The sequence below is a fragment of the Phocoena phocoena genome, chromosome 5 (assembly GCF_963924675.1).
Source record: "Phocoena phocoena chromosome 5, mPhoPho1.1, whole genome shotgun sequence".
In the NCBI taxonomy this organism is placed as follows: domain Eukaryota; kingdom Metazoa; phylum Chordata; class Mammalia; order Artiodactyla; family Phocoenidae; genus Phocoena; species Phocoena phocoena.
The window spans coordinates 126390184-126405951 of record NC_089223.1 but is presented as its reverse complement, the minus strand read 5'-3'; the positions used below and the strand labels follow the sequence as shown (position 1 = coordinate 126405951).

At 32.9% G+C, this 15768-nt stretch overlaps 1 protein-coding gene across 1 annotated transcript in view; it reads left to right on the top strand.

The window, feature by feature from the left end:
* SCLT1 (sodium channel and clathrin linker 1) overlaps positions 1-15768 on the top strand; it is a 199433-nt gene that overhangs the window by 31445 nt on the left and 152220 nt on the right. The window contains 4 exon segments of the mRNA XM_065877281.1: positions 1655-1790; positions 6679-6801; positions 8586-8651; positions 12697-12767. Of these exon segments, the coding sequence (XP_065733353.1) occupies positions 1655-1790; positions 6679-6801; positions 8586-8651; positions 12697-12767 (396 nt within the window).

Here is a 15768-nt window from a genome sequence, read left to right as displayed (position 1 = left end):
ATACAAAGTTAACATACAGAAATCTGTTGCATTTCTATACACTAACAATGAAGTATCAGACAGATAAATTAAGGAAACAACCCCAATTTACCTTCACATCAAAGAGAATAAAATAGCTAGGAATAAACCTACCTAAAGAGGCACAAGACCTGTGTGCCAAAAACTATAAGACATTGATGAAAGCCATCCAAGGACTAAATTCCAAAAGTTAAAGTTTGGAGAGATGAAAATTCCACTGAGACTGAGAAAGAGAGAAATACTGTACAGAATAGTTAAAAAAAAAAATTCCAGAAGAGAATAAGCAATAGATGACATTTACATTTTACAGATTGGGAAACTGAGGCCAAAAGAGGTTAAGGAACTTGTCCAAAGTCACATAGCTAATGAAATGAGATACTGGTTTCAAATTCAGGCAGTTTGGGTATAGGCAATATGCCTGTAACTATTAAGGGTTCTTCTTTTTTTGTTTAGTTTTTGTGTTTTTTTAATTGAAGTATAGTTGCTGTACATTATTATATAAGTTACAGATGTACAATATAGTGTTTCACAATATTTAAAGGTTATACTCCATTTATAGTTATGATAAAATATTGCCTATATTCCCTGTGTTGTACAACATATCTTCTTAGCTTATTTTATATCTAATAATTTGTACTTCTTAATCCAGTATGCCTATACTGCCTTTCCCCTCTCCCCTTGCCCCACTGGTACCTGAGGTTATTGTCTTGTGACTTACTTGATGAACTTCGTTTTCAATAAATATGTTTTAAGATTTAAGATTGCGTTTTTCTAGTTTCAATGGAGATTGTAGTATTAGTAGATAATTCTGTTTAAATTATTTTAGAGAGATGGATGCAATTCCTTTGGGAAATTTTTACTTTGAGATGTGTTTATTATAAATAATGTTTTCTGGTTATAATTATATAAATTCAGTGTTTCTAAGTTTTTCTGATATTAAAAAACATTTTTCCTTCTAGGAGTACATCATTTTGACATAAACACCTAATCAGTCTTTTAAGTTGAACCTTTCTATGCTTTTTTTTTTTTTTGGTGTAATTTCAAAGCATGAAATACTTGTAATTTATTTTAATGTAAGGTTCAAGTTGAATTTAAGGCTTTCAGAGTTATGGTCAAGCTTATGTAAGAAAGTGCTGGCAAGTAAATCCTCTAGTCTTGATTTCATAACCATCAAGAATTTTATTCTATGCTTTATAAACTGGAATGAGTGAGAAATCAGATGAGTTTTGTGAAACACAATGAAGAAATTAACAATAATTCTACAAGATTTAAAATTCCCTTTCTATTTAAGTAACTAGATGAAATTATCATATTTAAAATATTTTATGAATGACTTGTCAATTAATAAGGTATAATTTCAGAATATTACCTCTTTAAAAAATTAAAATCTTTCTAGGACAAACTGAATTATGTATGTTTGAATTAATTATGACAAATTTAATTCATTCATAATCGTGATATATTTTTTCTTATAGCACATTATTTAATGGTTTTAAAACACTTCTAAATTTAGAGGTTGACTTAAAAATGATTTTTGTGTAAATAGTGATTTTTTGACCCAAATGTTTAATTAGTTGACCTGAAACAGTAATTACTATTACCAAAATTAGATTATTGTTAACTGTTTGTTGCAAAGGTTGCACCGTGAATTAAAAGATGCTGTTGAAAAGCAATTGGAAGCCATTCCCTTTGGCACAGAGATGGGAAATGAGATATGTACAGATGATGAAACAGTCAGGAATCTTCAAGAACAACTACAACTGGCCAATCAAGTGAGTGATATATGTATTGAATTATATCCTAAATAAACAGAGTTTCTAAAAAATCTATAGTCAATCATTATTTATGAATGATAATAACAGAATATTGAAATTGTTAGCATAATGATTTTCTACAGTTTGCAAAATAGTTAACAGGTAACAAAGCTTATAATATGTTCCTTCCCTGTATGTTATAAATGTAGTTGCCATGTATATATTTTAACTGAATCATAATTCTTTTGGCATGATTTTTTAAGTGTTATAAAATATTTTAATGCCAAAGAAAATTTTTAAAGAAAAGAATCAATTATCCACTTGCCTAAATTTACATTTTTCATTTTCCTGTGTTTTCTTTTGATACTGTTTTCTTCAATTTTCAAAGATTATAGAATTATATTTTTCTAAAGTTATGCTTCTTTTAGAATTATACTTTTTCTCCTTTTTTCCTCCTTCATGGTAATTGAAATATTTGGGAAGCTATATTGTATATATCCTGTTTTCAGCACCACAATTTTTTTTGGTTATATGTAAGGGAATTTTATTTTAATTTACAATTTTGCATCCTAGGTATCTCATATCTTTTATGGATTTTAATCTCATTCTTCTACCTTCCTGTGTGCCTCAGTTTCTTCATTTTATAAATGGGGATTAGAAATACTTTATTACAATTTTGATTTTATAGTTATCTATGAAAAGTCATATTTTTTTATTCCTTGTAAATTTGGTTTTGGAATTCTTTGCTTTTGAAAATGATATTTTAAGTTAATCGGATAGGTTGTATCTACCTTGATAAGGAGCATTATGTAGCACTGAACTCTTTTTAATGTGTAAAGGGAAGGAATTTGAAAAATAATAGAGGCAAAAATAATGAGAAAAGCATGTTCTTTACTCTGTTCTAGACTAGTATTTCAGAAAGGATTTATTAATGTTGACATATAAATAAATGAAAATTAATGTAAACTTATAAATGCTTTCTAACAAGGTATTAAATATGTCCTTTGAAAGCTGTGGCAGAATGTGCATTTCTTATTACTCTTTAAAAATATTGTGACAGATCATATGTAAAAGTACACCTTCAATATAGACAATGATTATTTGTCAGTCATACCTCAATAAATCCAAATTTTTTTTTAATTTATAAAAAGAAAAAAGTGCAAATCTAGATAGGATTCATTTTTTGTTTTGTTTTCTTTTTTTGAAACTACAAATCTTATGTCTTAAAAGCATCTCCCTGTAGTACTTTTGTTGCTATAATTTCTTTTTGTTGTTGTTGCTATAATTTGTATTGCTAAATTTTGTTCTTTGTTTTTTTAAGCCACACTTGTTCTCTCTTTTCTCACCTCTTTCTCCTCCTATCTTCTCCTGTCTTTGCCTTTCTCCATCTCCATCTTACTTGGTACATATTATTTTTCTGAAGATGGGGTCCTACCTTTTTGCTACATTTTGGATCATTACTTCACAGAAGCTTTGGTGAGGTACAAGTTTGACCAGTCAAAAATGAAAAAGGAGATTTGTTAAAAACAAATTTTGCCACAATATCTGCAAAGTATTTTGTATATTAAGTATGGAATTTTAACTGAGTGAGAGTTTTGGCAATTTTATAAAGTATGAATAATAGAAAAATGTTAATAAATCCATAAAATAGTAATGTCAGATGTTAATTCTGCTTATTACTTATACATACATGTTTATTAAATTTATTATTAAGTTCTAGTAAAACACATACAATTGTTTTGGTATCCATCACTAGATTGAAAGCCCTTTGTGTCATGCGTGAAGATTAGGTGAATCCAAACTGAATAAATTTAAAACTCAATAAAATACAATTTATAGTAGAAAATTGAGAGAAAGAGGGAGAATTCTTTATTATATTATGCTTTATTAAAGTAATAAGTCTAGAGAATTTAACAGAAGATTCAAATACCTTCATCCATTCCACAGATATTTTTCGTTGTCTATTATATATGAGGCACTGTGCTTAGTATTTATCACATACAGTGCAGAATGTTGGCTCCTACTTTTGTGAAACACACAAGCTTTTGGAAGAAAAGTTTGGCCAAACTTCTTGAGTTTGGTCCCCATTCTACTTTGTAGCTCTATGATCTTGGGAAACTTCTTTGTGCTTCACCTTCTTCATTTATAAATGGAGATTATAATAATTCTTATTTTATGGAGTTCTTATGGTAATTAAAATTTTGAATCCCCATTAAGCACATAGGGTAATGCCTAGCACATGTGTGAGTTCATAAATCTACCTATTATTTTTATCATCTTTATCATTATTATTACTAAACAGCATGATAAAGCAGAATTAAAATTAAGTGCAAAAGGTTCTGTGTGTCTCAAGTGTAGTTGCTTTGGGAGCCAGTAGCACTAGTACAATATCAAGTACCTAACTAAATATTTTTCGTTTGGAGTATTTTGCTCTCCTATAATAGTGTGATTTGTAAAAATCTTTCTGGAGGGCAGTTTGGCAGTAAGAGCCCTAGAAATGTTCATATCCTTTAACCAATTTATTAGATGGTGACATCACATAGATTCTAGGAATCTGTCCTAAGAAACAGTATATAAAAATATATGAATAAATATATTCATTATAGTAATGTTTTGATAGTGAAAAATTGGAAGTAGTTTAAAAACCTAAAAATGTGGAATCACTTAAATTGTGTTTTTTCCAAATGATGCGTTATACATTAGTACAGTGGTTCTCAAATTTTGGTGTGTATCGTAATCACCCGAGGGCTTACTGAAATAAAGATTGTCACCCCCTCCCCCAAGTTTTTGATTCAAGAAGTCTAGGATATGGCTCAGTAATTCACATTTCTAACAGGTTCTAAGGTATTGATGCTAGTCCTTTGAGAACCACTGGCTTAGGAGAATCTGGGCTTTCTTCGTAGTCCAGATGACTCTTACCATCAGGCACGTTTGGGAAACTGCAGTCTTTTGAGTTACGAGGCATTTTTATGACTATTCTATTGAAAAGAAAGCAGTCTTAAGGAAATAAAATGAATTGTACAGGGTCATTCAGCCAGAATTAGAAATCCAACCCAAATTCTGGCTCCAGATTCTGCTTTTGTCTACATATTTTTAAACTATATACATTTTAGGCAAAACTAATCAATAATTTAAAAAGTCAGGATAAAGGTTATTTTGGGAGGATTGTAGTATCTGTAAGAAAGGGGCAACTGGCTTCTAGCTGCTGGTAATCATGTTCTCTTTCTTGAACTGGGTGCTGGTTACATGGGTGCACTCACTATACAAATTTATGATTTGTGTGTTTCTGAATGCATGTTATGCCTCAGAAATAGTTTCCTTAAAGCTTATAAGTGTATATTTATTTGAAATGTATACTCATTTTGTTCCAAAAATGCATATCTTTTCACTACACCTTCTTACCTACTTAACTAAAACTGAGAGAATTAGCTCTGACCTGGGATTTAAAAGCTTGGGCTTTAGGGACAAAGAGATGAAAGTTTCTTCTTGATTCTGTCAACAGCTTGCTGAGGTAACTATACTTCAATTTTTAAAAAGTACATGCAAAAAAGAAAAAAGAGAGAATAATGCTTTTTATATGCTAGCTTAAAGTTTCTCAACCGTTTTGGTTTCAGGACCCCTCTTCAGTATGCTTAAAAATTATTGAGGACTCCAAAGAGGTTTTTTTTGTGTGGGGTATTTATCATATTACTAATTAAGACATTTTTAGAAACAAATGGGAGCATAAGAGTGCATTTTGGTAGCCATCAGAGCAATGACAACATTACACAGTACATCATATAAACTTTGGAAAACTGTACTGTACACTCATGAGAGGATGAGAGTGAAAAAGGCAAATAATGTCTTCATATTATTATGAACAAAATTTTTTCTTCAAGGGTCCCCATATCACTTTTGAGCATTACTATATTGAAAGAATAGTTAATAACCTGAAAAAATTCTCATTATAAAATTCCAGGTGAAAAATAGACAACGCAAACAGCACACTATGTGTTTCCCAGTTTTTTTAAAGAAAAAAAATACAGAATTCTCCCCCCCAAATCACATTTATAAACAAGACTACATCCAACATTCATAAAGATGTTTATATCCAGATGTTAGCAGTATTTATTATCAGGTGCTAAAAAATATTAGGTAATTTTATTTTCTTCTCTATTTTTCTGTACTTTCCTAATTTTCTATGATAAACATTTATTACTTTAGCAGTCAGAAAAAAACCTCTTGTACTTTACCAGGGACAGTTTTCATCAGTAATTTCTATGGCTTACACTTTCTGGAACAAGAAAGTGATTGAAGGGTTTTAATTTTAGCTATTAAATCTGAATAAAAAGAAAATTTCAAAGTAAGGAGTTTTCATCTTTAGGTTTATTCTGTAAATAATTTTTAAAATTAATTAATTAATTTATTTATTTTTGTCTGCGTTGGGTCTTCATTGCTGCACATGGGCTTTCTCTAGTTGCAGCGAGCGGGGGCTACTCATTGTTGTGTTGCGTGGGCTTCTCATTGCAGTGGCCTCTCCCATTGCGGAGCACGGGCTCCAGGTGCACGGGCTTCAGTAGTTTTGGCTCGTGGACTCTAGAGCGCAGGCTCCGTAGTTGTGGCGCATGGGCTTAGTTGCTCTGTGGCATGTGGGAACTTCCCGGAGGTCTCAAACCCGCGTCACCTGCGTTGGCAGGCAGATTCTTAACCACTGTGCCACCAGGGAAGTCCCTCTAAATAATTTTATTTACAACTTTATATCATCAAAAATATTACAACTATACGATCTTAGACAAGTTCTATTTTTATTTTGTGGCTTTATATACAAGAACTCATTCTGTAAAAGAGTATGATTTATTTGTACTTTGCTAATTTATTTGTAACCTGCTAATAATTTAATGAGTTCTGAAATGTTTTTCTTTTATAGGAAAAAACTCAGGCTGTAGAACTCTGGCAGACTGTTTCTCAGGAGCTGGACAGACTACAGAAACTTTACCAGGAACATATGACTGAGGCCCAGATTCATGTAGTTGAAAGTCAAAAACAAAAGGTAATCTTGGATTTCATGGTTTTCTTGTATATCAGTAAGAAGTTGCATTCTGGAGAAACTCGGTTTTGGAGAAGAATGCCTAAGTCTCTACCGCGTTATTTATGTTGGCAGTAAATTGATCTTCAGTGGTTAGAAATCTTTTGAACACATAAGATAATCAAAACTGTGCCTAGTGTACATAGGGTTTTGTAATGTGATTAGCAACGATAGCTGTATTTAGTGCTATTAAGCAGCTCTAAGATTATTATGTGTAAATGGATCTGCAAAACTTTTATATTCTTGATTTTTTTACCTGGTTAAAAAAGACAAAGACTGATCATTAGACCATGGACAGTGAAGAAGCCTGCTCAAATGTGATGACAACACTTGTGAAATGAAAATGTTAACAACCTTAAATGTGACCTTTTACTAAAATGTGAAGTTTGTCTAACATAAATTAAGCAGAATAGGATTTTACAATAGGAAGGCTCTTAATGGTTATTAAGGACTTCTTTCTATCCAAAGCAAGAATCATTTTATATTCTTTTAAAGTGAACATATAGCTTTTGCTTTATACCTCTGTTGACAAGAATGTACTATCTCACAAGACCATCCATTCCATTGGAAAATCTACCTCCCTTATCTTTCCATTGATTCTTTTTCTGCTAGGTACATTGAAATCTATGGAGAAATTCCAATTCTGATTCCTTTCCTGTGGATTTTTGAGAAGGCAGCTGTCTAAATATACTGGTTATCATGCCTCTCTTCAACTCTCATTTATAGACTTTTCAAATTCCAGTTTATGACTGTTCCTATTATTATCACTGTAACTAGGAATTTCTACCTAAAGAAGTCATAATAATACTTAATGATGCTTCGCAGTTTACAAAATGATTTTTCTGTACATACCCTGGTTTGAAAATAATTCACATGTAGTCTGTGCCATAATACTTACCTCTGAGATCTGGAAACCGTTTCTAATATGAGTTTGTTCTTTTAAGCCTGTTTTTTCATTAGGTTAATCAACTAAGCCATTGGGTTTAGGGAATTTTTTTCCGCTTGAATAAGATCATTCTTATGCTATAGCTTTGCAATTAGGGTTTTTTTCTTTCCTTTTTTTTCTTTGGCTGCACCTCTCAGCAAGTGGGGTCTTAGTTCCCCGACCAGGGATTGAACCCATGTCCCCTGTATTGGAAGGCGGATTCTTAACCCCTGGACCACCAGGGAAGTCCCTGCAGTTAGGGTTTTTTTGTGTTTGTTTGTTTGTTTTTGTATACGACTTAACAAATAATACTCTGTCCTTATTTCCCTAGTTATCCATCAATCTTGAATTCTGTCATCTGACATATGATGTTTAATCCGATCATAACAGATAATCAAAAAATTTAAAACTTGTGGGGCATTCAAGCCATGAGAATTTTAAAGAAGGAAGAAAGGCACAATAACTCCTGTGCTGTGGTTTGTACTGTACGTTTTGAATAGGTTTGAATATTGTTTGTCAATATTGGGTAAGGTGTCTCTAGCATATCTATCTACTAATGGATTGATTTCTAGAAATAATGATTTCACATAAAACATAAATAGCTACATTAGTTTCCACATTGCCACCTTATTTAATTTTGTAATCATTAAAAAAATTTTATCTTTTTATTTCTTCAACTGTTAATTCACACAGTACTTGTGAGAAGAAATACAATTGATGTCATCTAGATTTAGGCATAATGATTTTAGCCTTGATTTTAGTTTAATTTTAAATATGGGTTGCAAACAAAATGCTATTTATGTATTCCCTCTTCCTACTACAGGATCAGCTGACCAATTTTCAACAACTGACCAAGCAACTTCATGTAACTAATGAGACCACAGAAATGGTAAGTGAAAATATCCATTTAATGCACTTGTTATATAAACTAGAAATTGTCACTATAAGTAATAATGTTTATTTTTGCTAAGGCAAATCAACAAGAAAAAAATACTTGAAATTAAAATAGGTAAGCAGTATTCTTTTCTTTTTATCTGTCTTTTTCTTTCACATTCAGCAGCATGACACGAGGGTTCACGCTGGTTTCCAGAGATTTAAAGCTAACATCTATCTGAAATATATCCTAATCTGAAAATACTCTTTAAGAGTCCTTGGTAAGATTTCCTGAGAGTAATCTCGACTGTGAGCTCCTCAAGAGTAGGACTCATGCTTTGTTCTTAGTATTTCATCTAGAACATAGTTAGGTATACACTAAGAATGGTGGAACTTTTAGACAAATGGTAACCCAAATCCTTAAAAACAATAAGAATCATTTGTTAGTTGATTGACCACCACTCACCTAAATTGCTACACCTAAATTTCCCTTTAATTTTTTCCCAAAAGAAATAAAATTAGCCTTCCCAGCTCTGCTCTTTATCTTTCTCCCCACCTCTCACTTTTATTTTCTTATTCTCTTCTTTTCCTTCTTGGAATTTTATTTCACCTCGTTGTTGAATAATAGGATTATGACATCCCAGGTAATTTCCTCTCTTTCCTTTCTTCATTTTGCTTAGTTTCCCTGCTAATTCAGAATTAGCAGGGTAGTACCTAATAAAAATGTCTTTGTTTAAGTGTGCCATCAAAAGTAAGTTTATCCAATTTTATTGTACTTAAAAAAACTTTCTCCTTTAACCATGTAAAAAATTATTAAATAAATTTCTCTCTATTTTACTTATGTTAACATTTGGAATTTCTAATCACTTATAATTTTTGATAATATACTTCTTAGAGTTTTAAAATAGTATTAAAGTACTCCAAAATAAAATGATGACTGATTTCCATAATTAAGAAATCCTGGGCTTCCCTGGTGGCGCAGTGGTTAAGAGTCCGCCTGCCGCTGCAGGGGACACGGGTTTGTGCCCCAGTCCGGGAAGATCCCACATGCCGCGGAGCGGCTGGGCCCGTGAGCCATGGCCGCTGAGCCTGCGCGTCCGGAGCCTGTGCCCCACAACGGGAGAGGCCACAACAGTGAGAGGCCTGCGTACCGCAAAAAAAAAAAAAAAAAAAAAAGAAATCCTGTTTCTACATGACATTAATAGTTTAACCTACCATAACATTTGTTTATTCTTTTTTTCAGTATTTCCTAGAATTGTGCAGATTACATAATCCTTTGGTATTTTGTACCGCAGGGCCCATATTTTATTATATACAGCCCCAAATCATTCTGATGTAAGTCATAGAAAAACATATTTGAATATTTACAGGACATACTTTAAAAATTTCTAAGGCATTCATAGTTTTAGGCCAAAACTAAGAATAATAAGCTATGGATACAATAAAAGTGCTAAGAAAGTGACAAGTTGGATTAAGCATTGTGTTATAAAGAGCAAAGAAAAGACTACCCTGGTTGTTAAAATAGAGGAAATTGGCTAAGAGAAACTTTTAAGACTTGAGTTTTTCTTATGTATCAATCGTTAAGGTATTAAACATGACTCTACTAAGTGTAAAGGAGGATTAAGTGATAGTAAAGATTTTGTAAAGTCTCAAAGAGCATTCAGAGCATGGTCATAGGAGCAAGTTTGAGTCAAAATCAAATAATTTCCATTAAAAAGTTTTCTGATTACATGAATAAACTCATGAAATGAATAGGCTCCTATAGATGTACAATAAATTGATGAGTATATAACAAATAAATAAAATCTTTTATAAACAATGTACTTTAGTGACATGCAGAAGGTAAAATGCCCTGACCCGAATGGTACCTAAAAATACAAGTTTATATTTATTTATTTTTACTTAGATTCAATAAGAGTTTACATTTCCTAGAAATTCTCTTTACTGAAGTCATATTTTTCTTGAGACTTACTCATCTCTATAAAGTAACTCAAAAATATTTGTTAATTGCATACTAAGTTCCTTCTGCTATAGTTTCTCTAGTTGCAAAAGAAATGTGCATCTATCCACAAAGCCCCTGTCTAGTTGGAAAAACAGAAATGACATATGAAATAATCGGTGAATAAGGCGCTAAGATAGATGATTGAAAGGGATTCTCTGAACCTTTATGAATCTCGAGATTCTATAGTATAGGTATAGTATATAATTTTTTTGTGATCGTAAATACAGAGCATCATAAAGCCATATTCAGATGCAGTTGTTGAGCTCTTACTAGGCTTGCTAGCAAGTTATGTGTGTTTGTTCCCAACACCAGCTTCTTAAAATTCATGATTCTAATTTATACTTCTGCTAATTACTGTACATAATCTACCTTTAAGGTGCTCCCAAATAATAAAAAACACAAGCATTAATTATGCCAGTTCCAAGACTATATATAGTAAAACATGAATGGTACATTATAAACATTATAAAAGGGAATCAATTTGGTCTGAAGTCGTTGAGATAGCTTTACAGGAGAATTTGAAATGATATTAAAGATCATCCTTTCCCTCAAGTGATATACGCATCCTTCTATTAAATGCTTTACAGTTTAGATGATCCTCTAGCCTCTGCTTTGAATATCTCCTGTAAGAGATCTTGTCATTTCCCCAAAGAGCCTGTTCCTTTGAACTCTGATTATTAGAAAGCTAAAATCTCTCTTACCAGGCTTCCTCCCACTGACATATGGTTTTATCTTTGGGAGTAACATAGAACAAGCTCAATTCTTTTTTAAGTCAACCCTTCAATTATTTGCATATAATCATATGTCTGTTGTAACTCATGCCCAGTGTTACAGTTTTTTGTTTTGTTTTAACTTTTCTGGTGTGGTGTAATTTACCTACCTTTCATTATTGTATCCCTGTTTCTCTGCATGCCATAATTGGTCTCTTAAATTGTGGTCTGTGAATTGAATACTAAAATCTGTTCTGGAGTAGTTTACTTCCCGAGATAAAGATAAAGATGCAGTCCTCAGACTCTCTTTCATGTCTCAGTTAAGGCATTCATTCATTCACTTATTCATTCCTCAAAGGTATAAGTGCTTAGAATGTACTGAATCATGTGCTAGATGCTGGGAGTTCTGGGTGCAGCTGGTCTTCGAAAACAGGCACATGTTGTAGCCAGGAATATACGTAGACTTTAAACATAGTACTTAAGTACGGTGCAATGTGCATTGTAAAAGTATATGTAAAGTTTCATCAAAATGCAGAAAGGAAGCAATCAGTTTTGCCTTAGAGTGACCACACAGGTTATGCAGGGATGGATGCTGGCTGAATGAGGACATCCCAAGTAGAGGGAAATAGAAAAGTGTATTAAAAATATGAAGTTGGGGTAAAACCAGCACTTAGAGAAGATAATCAATTCCCTTAGAAAATTTTATTCTACAGTTGGAAGACTGCTTCATAACTTACTTTAGCATTAGCAGACCCTGAGGAAAGGGTTCCAGAGCATGTCATTTATTTGGGAGATAATACCATGAAAAACCAGTAGGGGAGTGGAGAAACAAGACTAGGAAGGGAAGAGAAGGTAGCCAATAACGGGTTTTTAACAATCAAGCAAATTAACACTGTGGGTAACTGAAACTTAATCCCACTGCTGAACTGTGGAAGCCAGTAGAGAAACAGCCTCAGTTATCCACCATGGGGCATGGGAGTTGGGGATTTTTACCCACCAGTTCCATTCGGTCATTGTTTTGGGGCTCTTACAGAACACGCTGGGGGCATGAATTCTACACCACCTATATAGCCTTCTGCATAGTTTGGTGAGCAAAGGAGGCTCAGAAGGCCAGAAAAAGCCAGAGGACACAGAAATGCAAATGCAAGTAGTTTGAAGTGAAGCAGGTGTCCACTGAAGTAGTGAAGGCATGGAAAGATGGCCAGGGTTATATTTTATCATTAAAAAAATCTAATTATTATCATGACTTCACTTCATTTTTTTCTACTCATATACCCTGTAGTTAGTCTTTAAAGATACAGTTTTAAATGATCTGATACTGAATGTTTCTATTTTTTTTCTTTTGGCAGACTAATCAACACTTTTTGAAAACAGTAACTGAACAAAATGTGGAAATCGAGCAACTCCGAAAACAACTAAGGTATTTTCAGAAATGATTTTTGTTATTTTATTAATAATTACTTTTCTTCAGGGGAAGCACTGGTGTCATAATTTTTCCCGTGAGTGTTTTTATTTTTTCCTCCCTTTTAAGCTGCTGTCAGTAGCTTCTTGTGTGCATGATCTTTTGGGACAAGAAGAAACTGAAATCAAGACTATCAGTCAGGCAACAACTGTAATACATATATGTGAAGGGCTGTTCCATGATGGCAAAACTAGTGCTTATGGAAGAAAGTCAGTCCTCTTCCTGGGACTTCTGGGAACCAAGCCAGCCCCTCCATCAGCCCCCAGGGCCTTGCCTTCTGAACACCCCAGGGCCCATTGGCCTCTGGACACTGTCTTCCCACCAGAGCCCTGCCCACCTCCGGGGGCTGTCTGTAATGGCCCACAGATCCCCAATTCCCGGATCTCCTCTTCCCCACCCCCAGGCAGGGGCAGAATAAATGTTTATATGGATTTTAGAGCTCAAAAAAAAAAAAAAGAAAGAAAGAAAATCAGTCCTCTTAAAAATTTTTTCTACACATATCTTTCTTTATATTCTCCCATAAGCAGACCCTAAGAGTTTGAAAGCACGTAGTTTATTTAGAGGTAATACCAGTAGAGGTAATACCAGGAGAGGAGTGGGGAAGTGAGATAGGGAAGGGGAGGAGAAGGCAGCCAATAAGGCATTTTTAAAAACCAGGCAACTTAATACTGTATGTCTATATTATGGTCCAGTGGTTTAAAAATCATTGCATCAATAGACTTCACGGGAAAAACTCTAAATGACAAAAAAAACATTTTTTCACATTTCATTCCCCTTAGTCATAATACTTAAAATTCAGAAGCTTAATCATATAAGGTTTTTTGCTGTGATTCTGTCATGTAGAAATATCTTTAAATTGTAATGTAAATTTATATTTTACAAAAATTGTAAGTTACTGTTTGTTAAATGAACCTTGCTATTTATTTTTCCCACCATCATGTATTTTGCCCTGCAAATGCATTATATTGGTTTTGTTTTGAAGGAAAACTTATTTCACGAAATTATTTTTTATTTTACAAAATTTTATATACCAGTTTTCATATTTTTATCTTATTACCTTCATGAACTTTTAAATTTAATTTAATAAATTTACCTTCTTTTCCCCTAGACATTTTTACTTGTTGGCTCTTATTTAGTTCTTCTTATTTCTTTCAAAGTTATTGATTTTGCAATTTAAAATACTAATGATTTATATAATTGCAAGATCTTCTTCCTCTTTTTTTCAAAATAGAAGTGGCTTTTTAAATTATAATAGTAATGGAAGTTCATTATAAAAATACTTTAGATAGTATGAAAATATATCAAATTGCAGTACAATTCTGACAGTAAGTTATTACAGACTCCACAGGTTAAGAGCACAATCCCCAATGTGACTACACTCACTCAGATGCCAGCCACAAGTTCAGGGGTCCCCAGGCCACTCATACCTCTGACCAATTGAATACAAATGTGGGTGTTCTCACTAACCCCCAGGCTCAATAGTTCTTGAAAATGGCTCAGAAAACTCAGGAAAGCACCATACTTGTGATTAAAATTTTATTATAAAGGACATAAATCAAAACCAGCCAAAAGAAGAGACGTAACTGGGTGAGATCTAGGAAGGTCCCAAAAGCAGAGCTTCTGTGTCCTCTGCCCATGGAATCAGGGTGTGTCAACATCCTGGCACAGCAGTGTGTTCACTAGCCGGGAATCTCGCCTAAGCCTCAGTGTCCTGAGTTTTTATTGGGGTTTCATTATGTGCATTTGACTTATATTCAATGTAAATAAATTTATATTACAATTAAATGGTATTTATAATGACTGCATCATAGAGCAAAACCTTATATGAATAAGCTGAATTTTAAGTATTATGACTGATCGAATGAATCATTGATCACTTGATTGAACTTAGTCTCCAGACCTCCTTCCCTCCCTGAGAGTCAGGAGGTTGGGCCTATATCACGTGGCTCAAAGCTCCAACCCTCTAATTACATGGGGCCTACCGTGAGTCACTTCATTAGCATAAACTTAGGGGTAGTCCCAAGTGCCTACCATGAATAACAAAGATACGGCTATTACTTGGGAAATTCCAAGGGTTTATATTCTCCATCTTAGAAACTTAGACAAAGACCAAATTCTTTATTATACAACTCTTTTTAAGTGGAAAATAAAAATCTCATAATTCCATTATTTAGAGTTAACTATTATTAACTTTTTAAATGTATAACTTAGGTTTGTGTATTTAAGTATTTTAGTTTAAAAAAGGGGGGATGATATACACACTGTCTAATAGCCTAATTGTTTTTTCTTATAGATTATATGAATATCATATCAATATTATCAACCATAACATTATATAGTATACTATTATATGGATGTGCTATATTTATTTGTTAAATTCTTATTCACTTTCCATTGTGAAAAAGGCTACTTCTTCATTGAACGTTACAATTAGAGCAGTTGTAGAACAGTAAATACATAATAGTTAGCCGTAAGTTAGTCTTGGATGTTATTATTTATTGTTATTATTAAATAAAATTTTAGTACTACTAAAGAAATTAAAGTGAATCTTATCTAATTAAGACATTTAAAAGAAAGGCCAACTTGGTTGAATGTTTTGTTATACATTTTTTAAAACTTCCTTTTAAAATTGTTTTATGATAAAAACACTAGACCCTAAAGCATAAACTGACAGAAATATAAGGCATGGCAGAACAAGTCCATAATCATAGTAAGGATTTTAACTCTTTAAGTGACTGATAGATATAGAAGATGTGATTTATGTGATTAACAACTTGATCTAACAGACATCTCTGAAACATTGAATCCATTTATTTAATGAATATCTAGCAAGCATCTCCTATTGCCAGGCTATACACCTGGGGTATATCAATGTATAATACAGTTGAAGACTTCTGTCCTTTTGGAACTTACATCCAGCAGGAGCAAGCAGACAATAAACACAATATCTCAGTAGGTT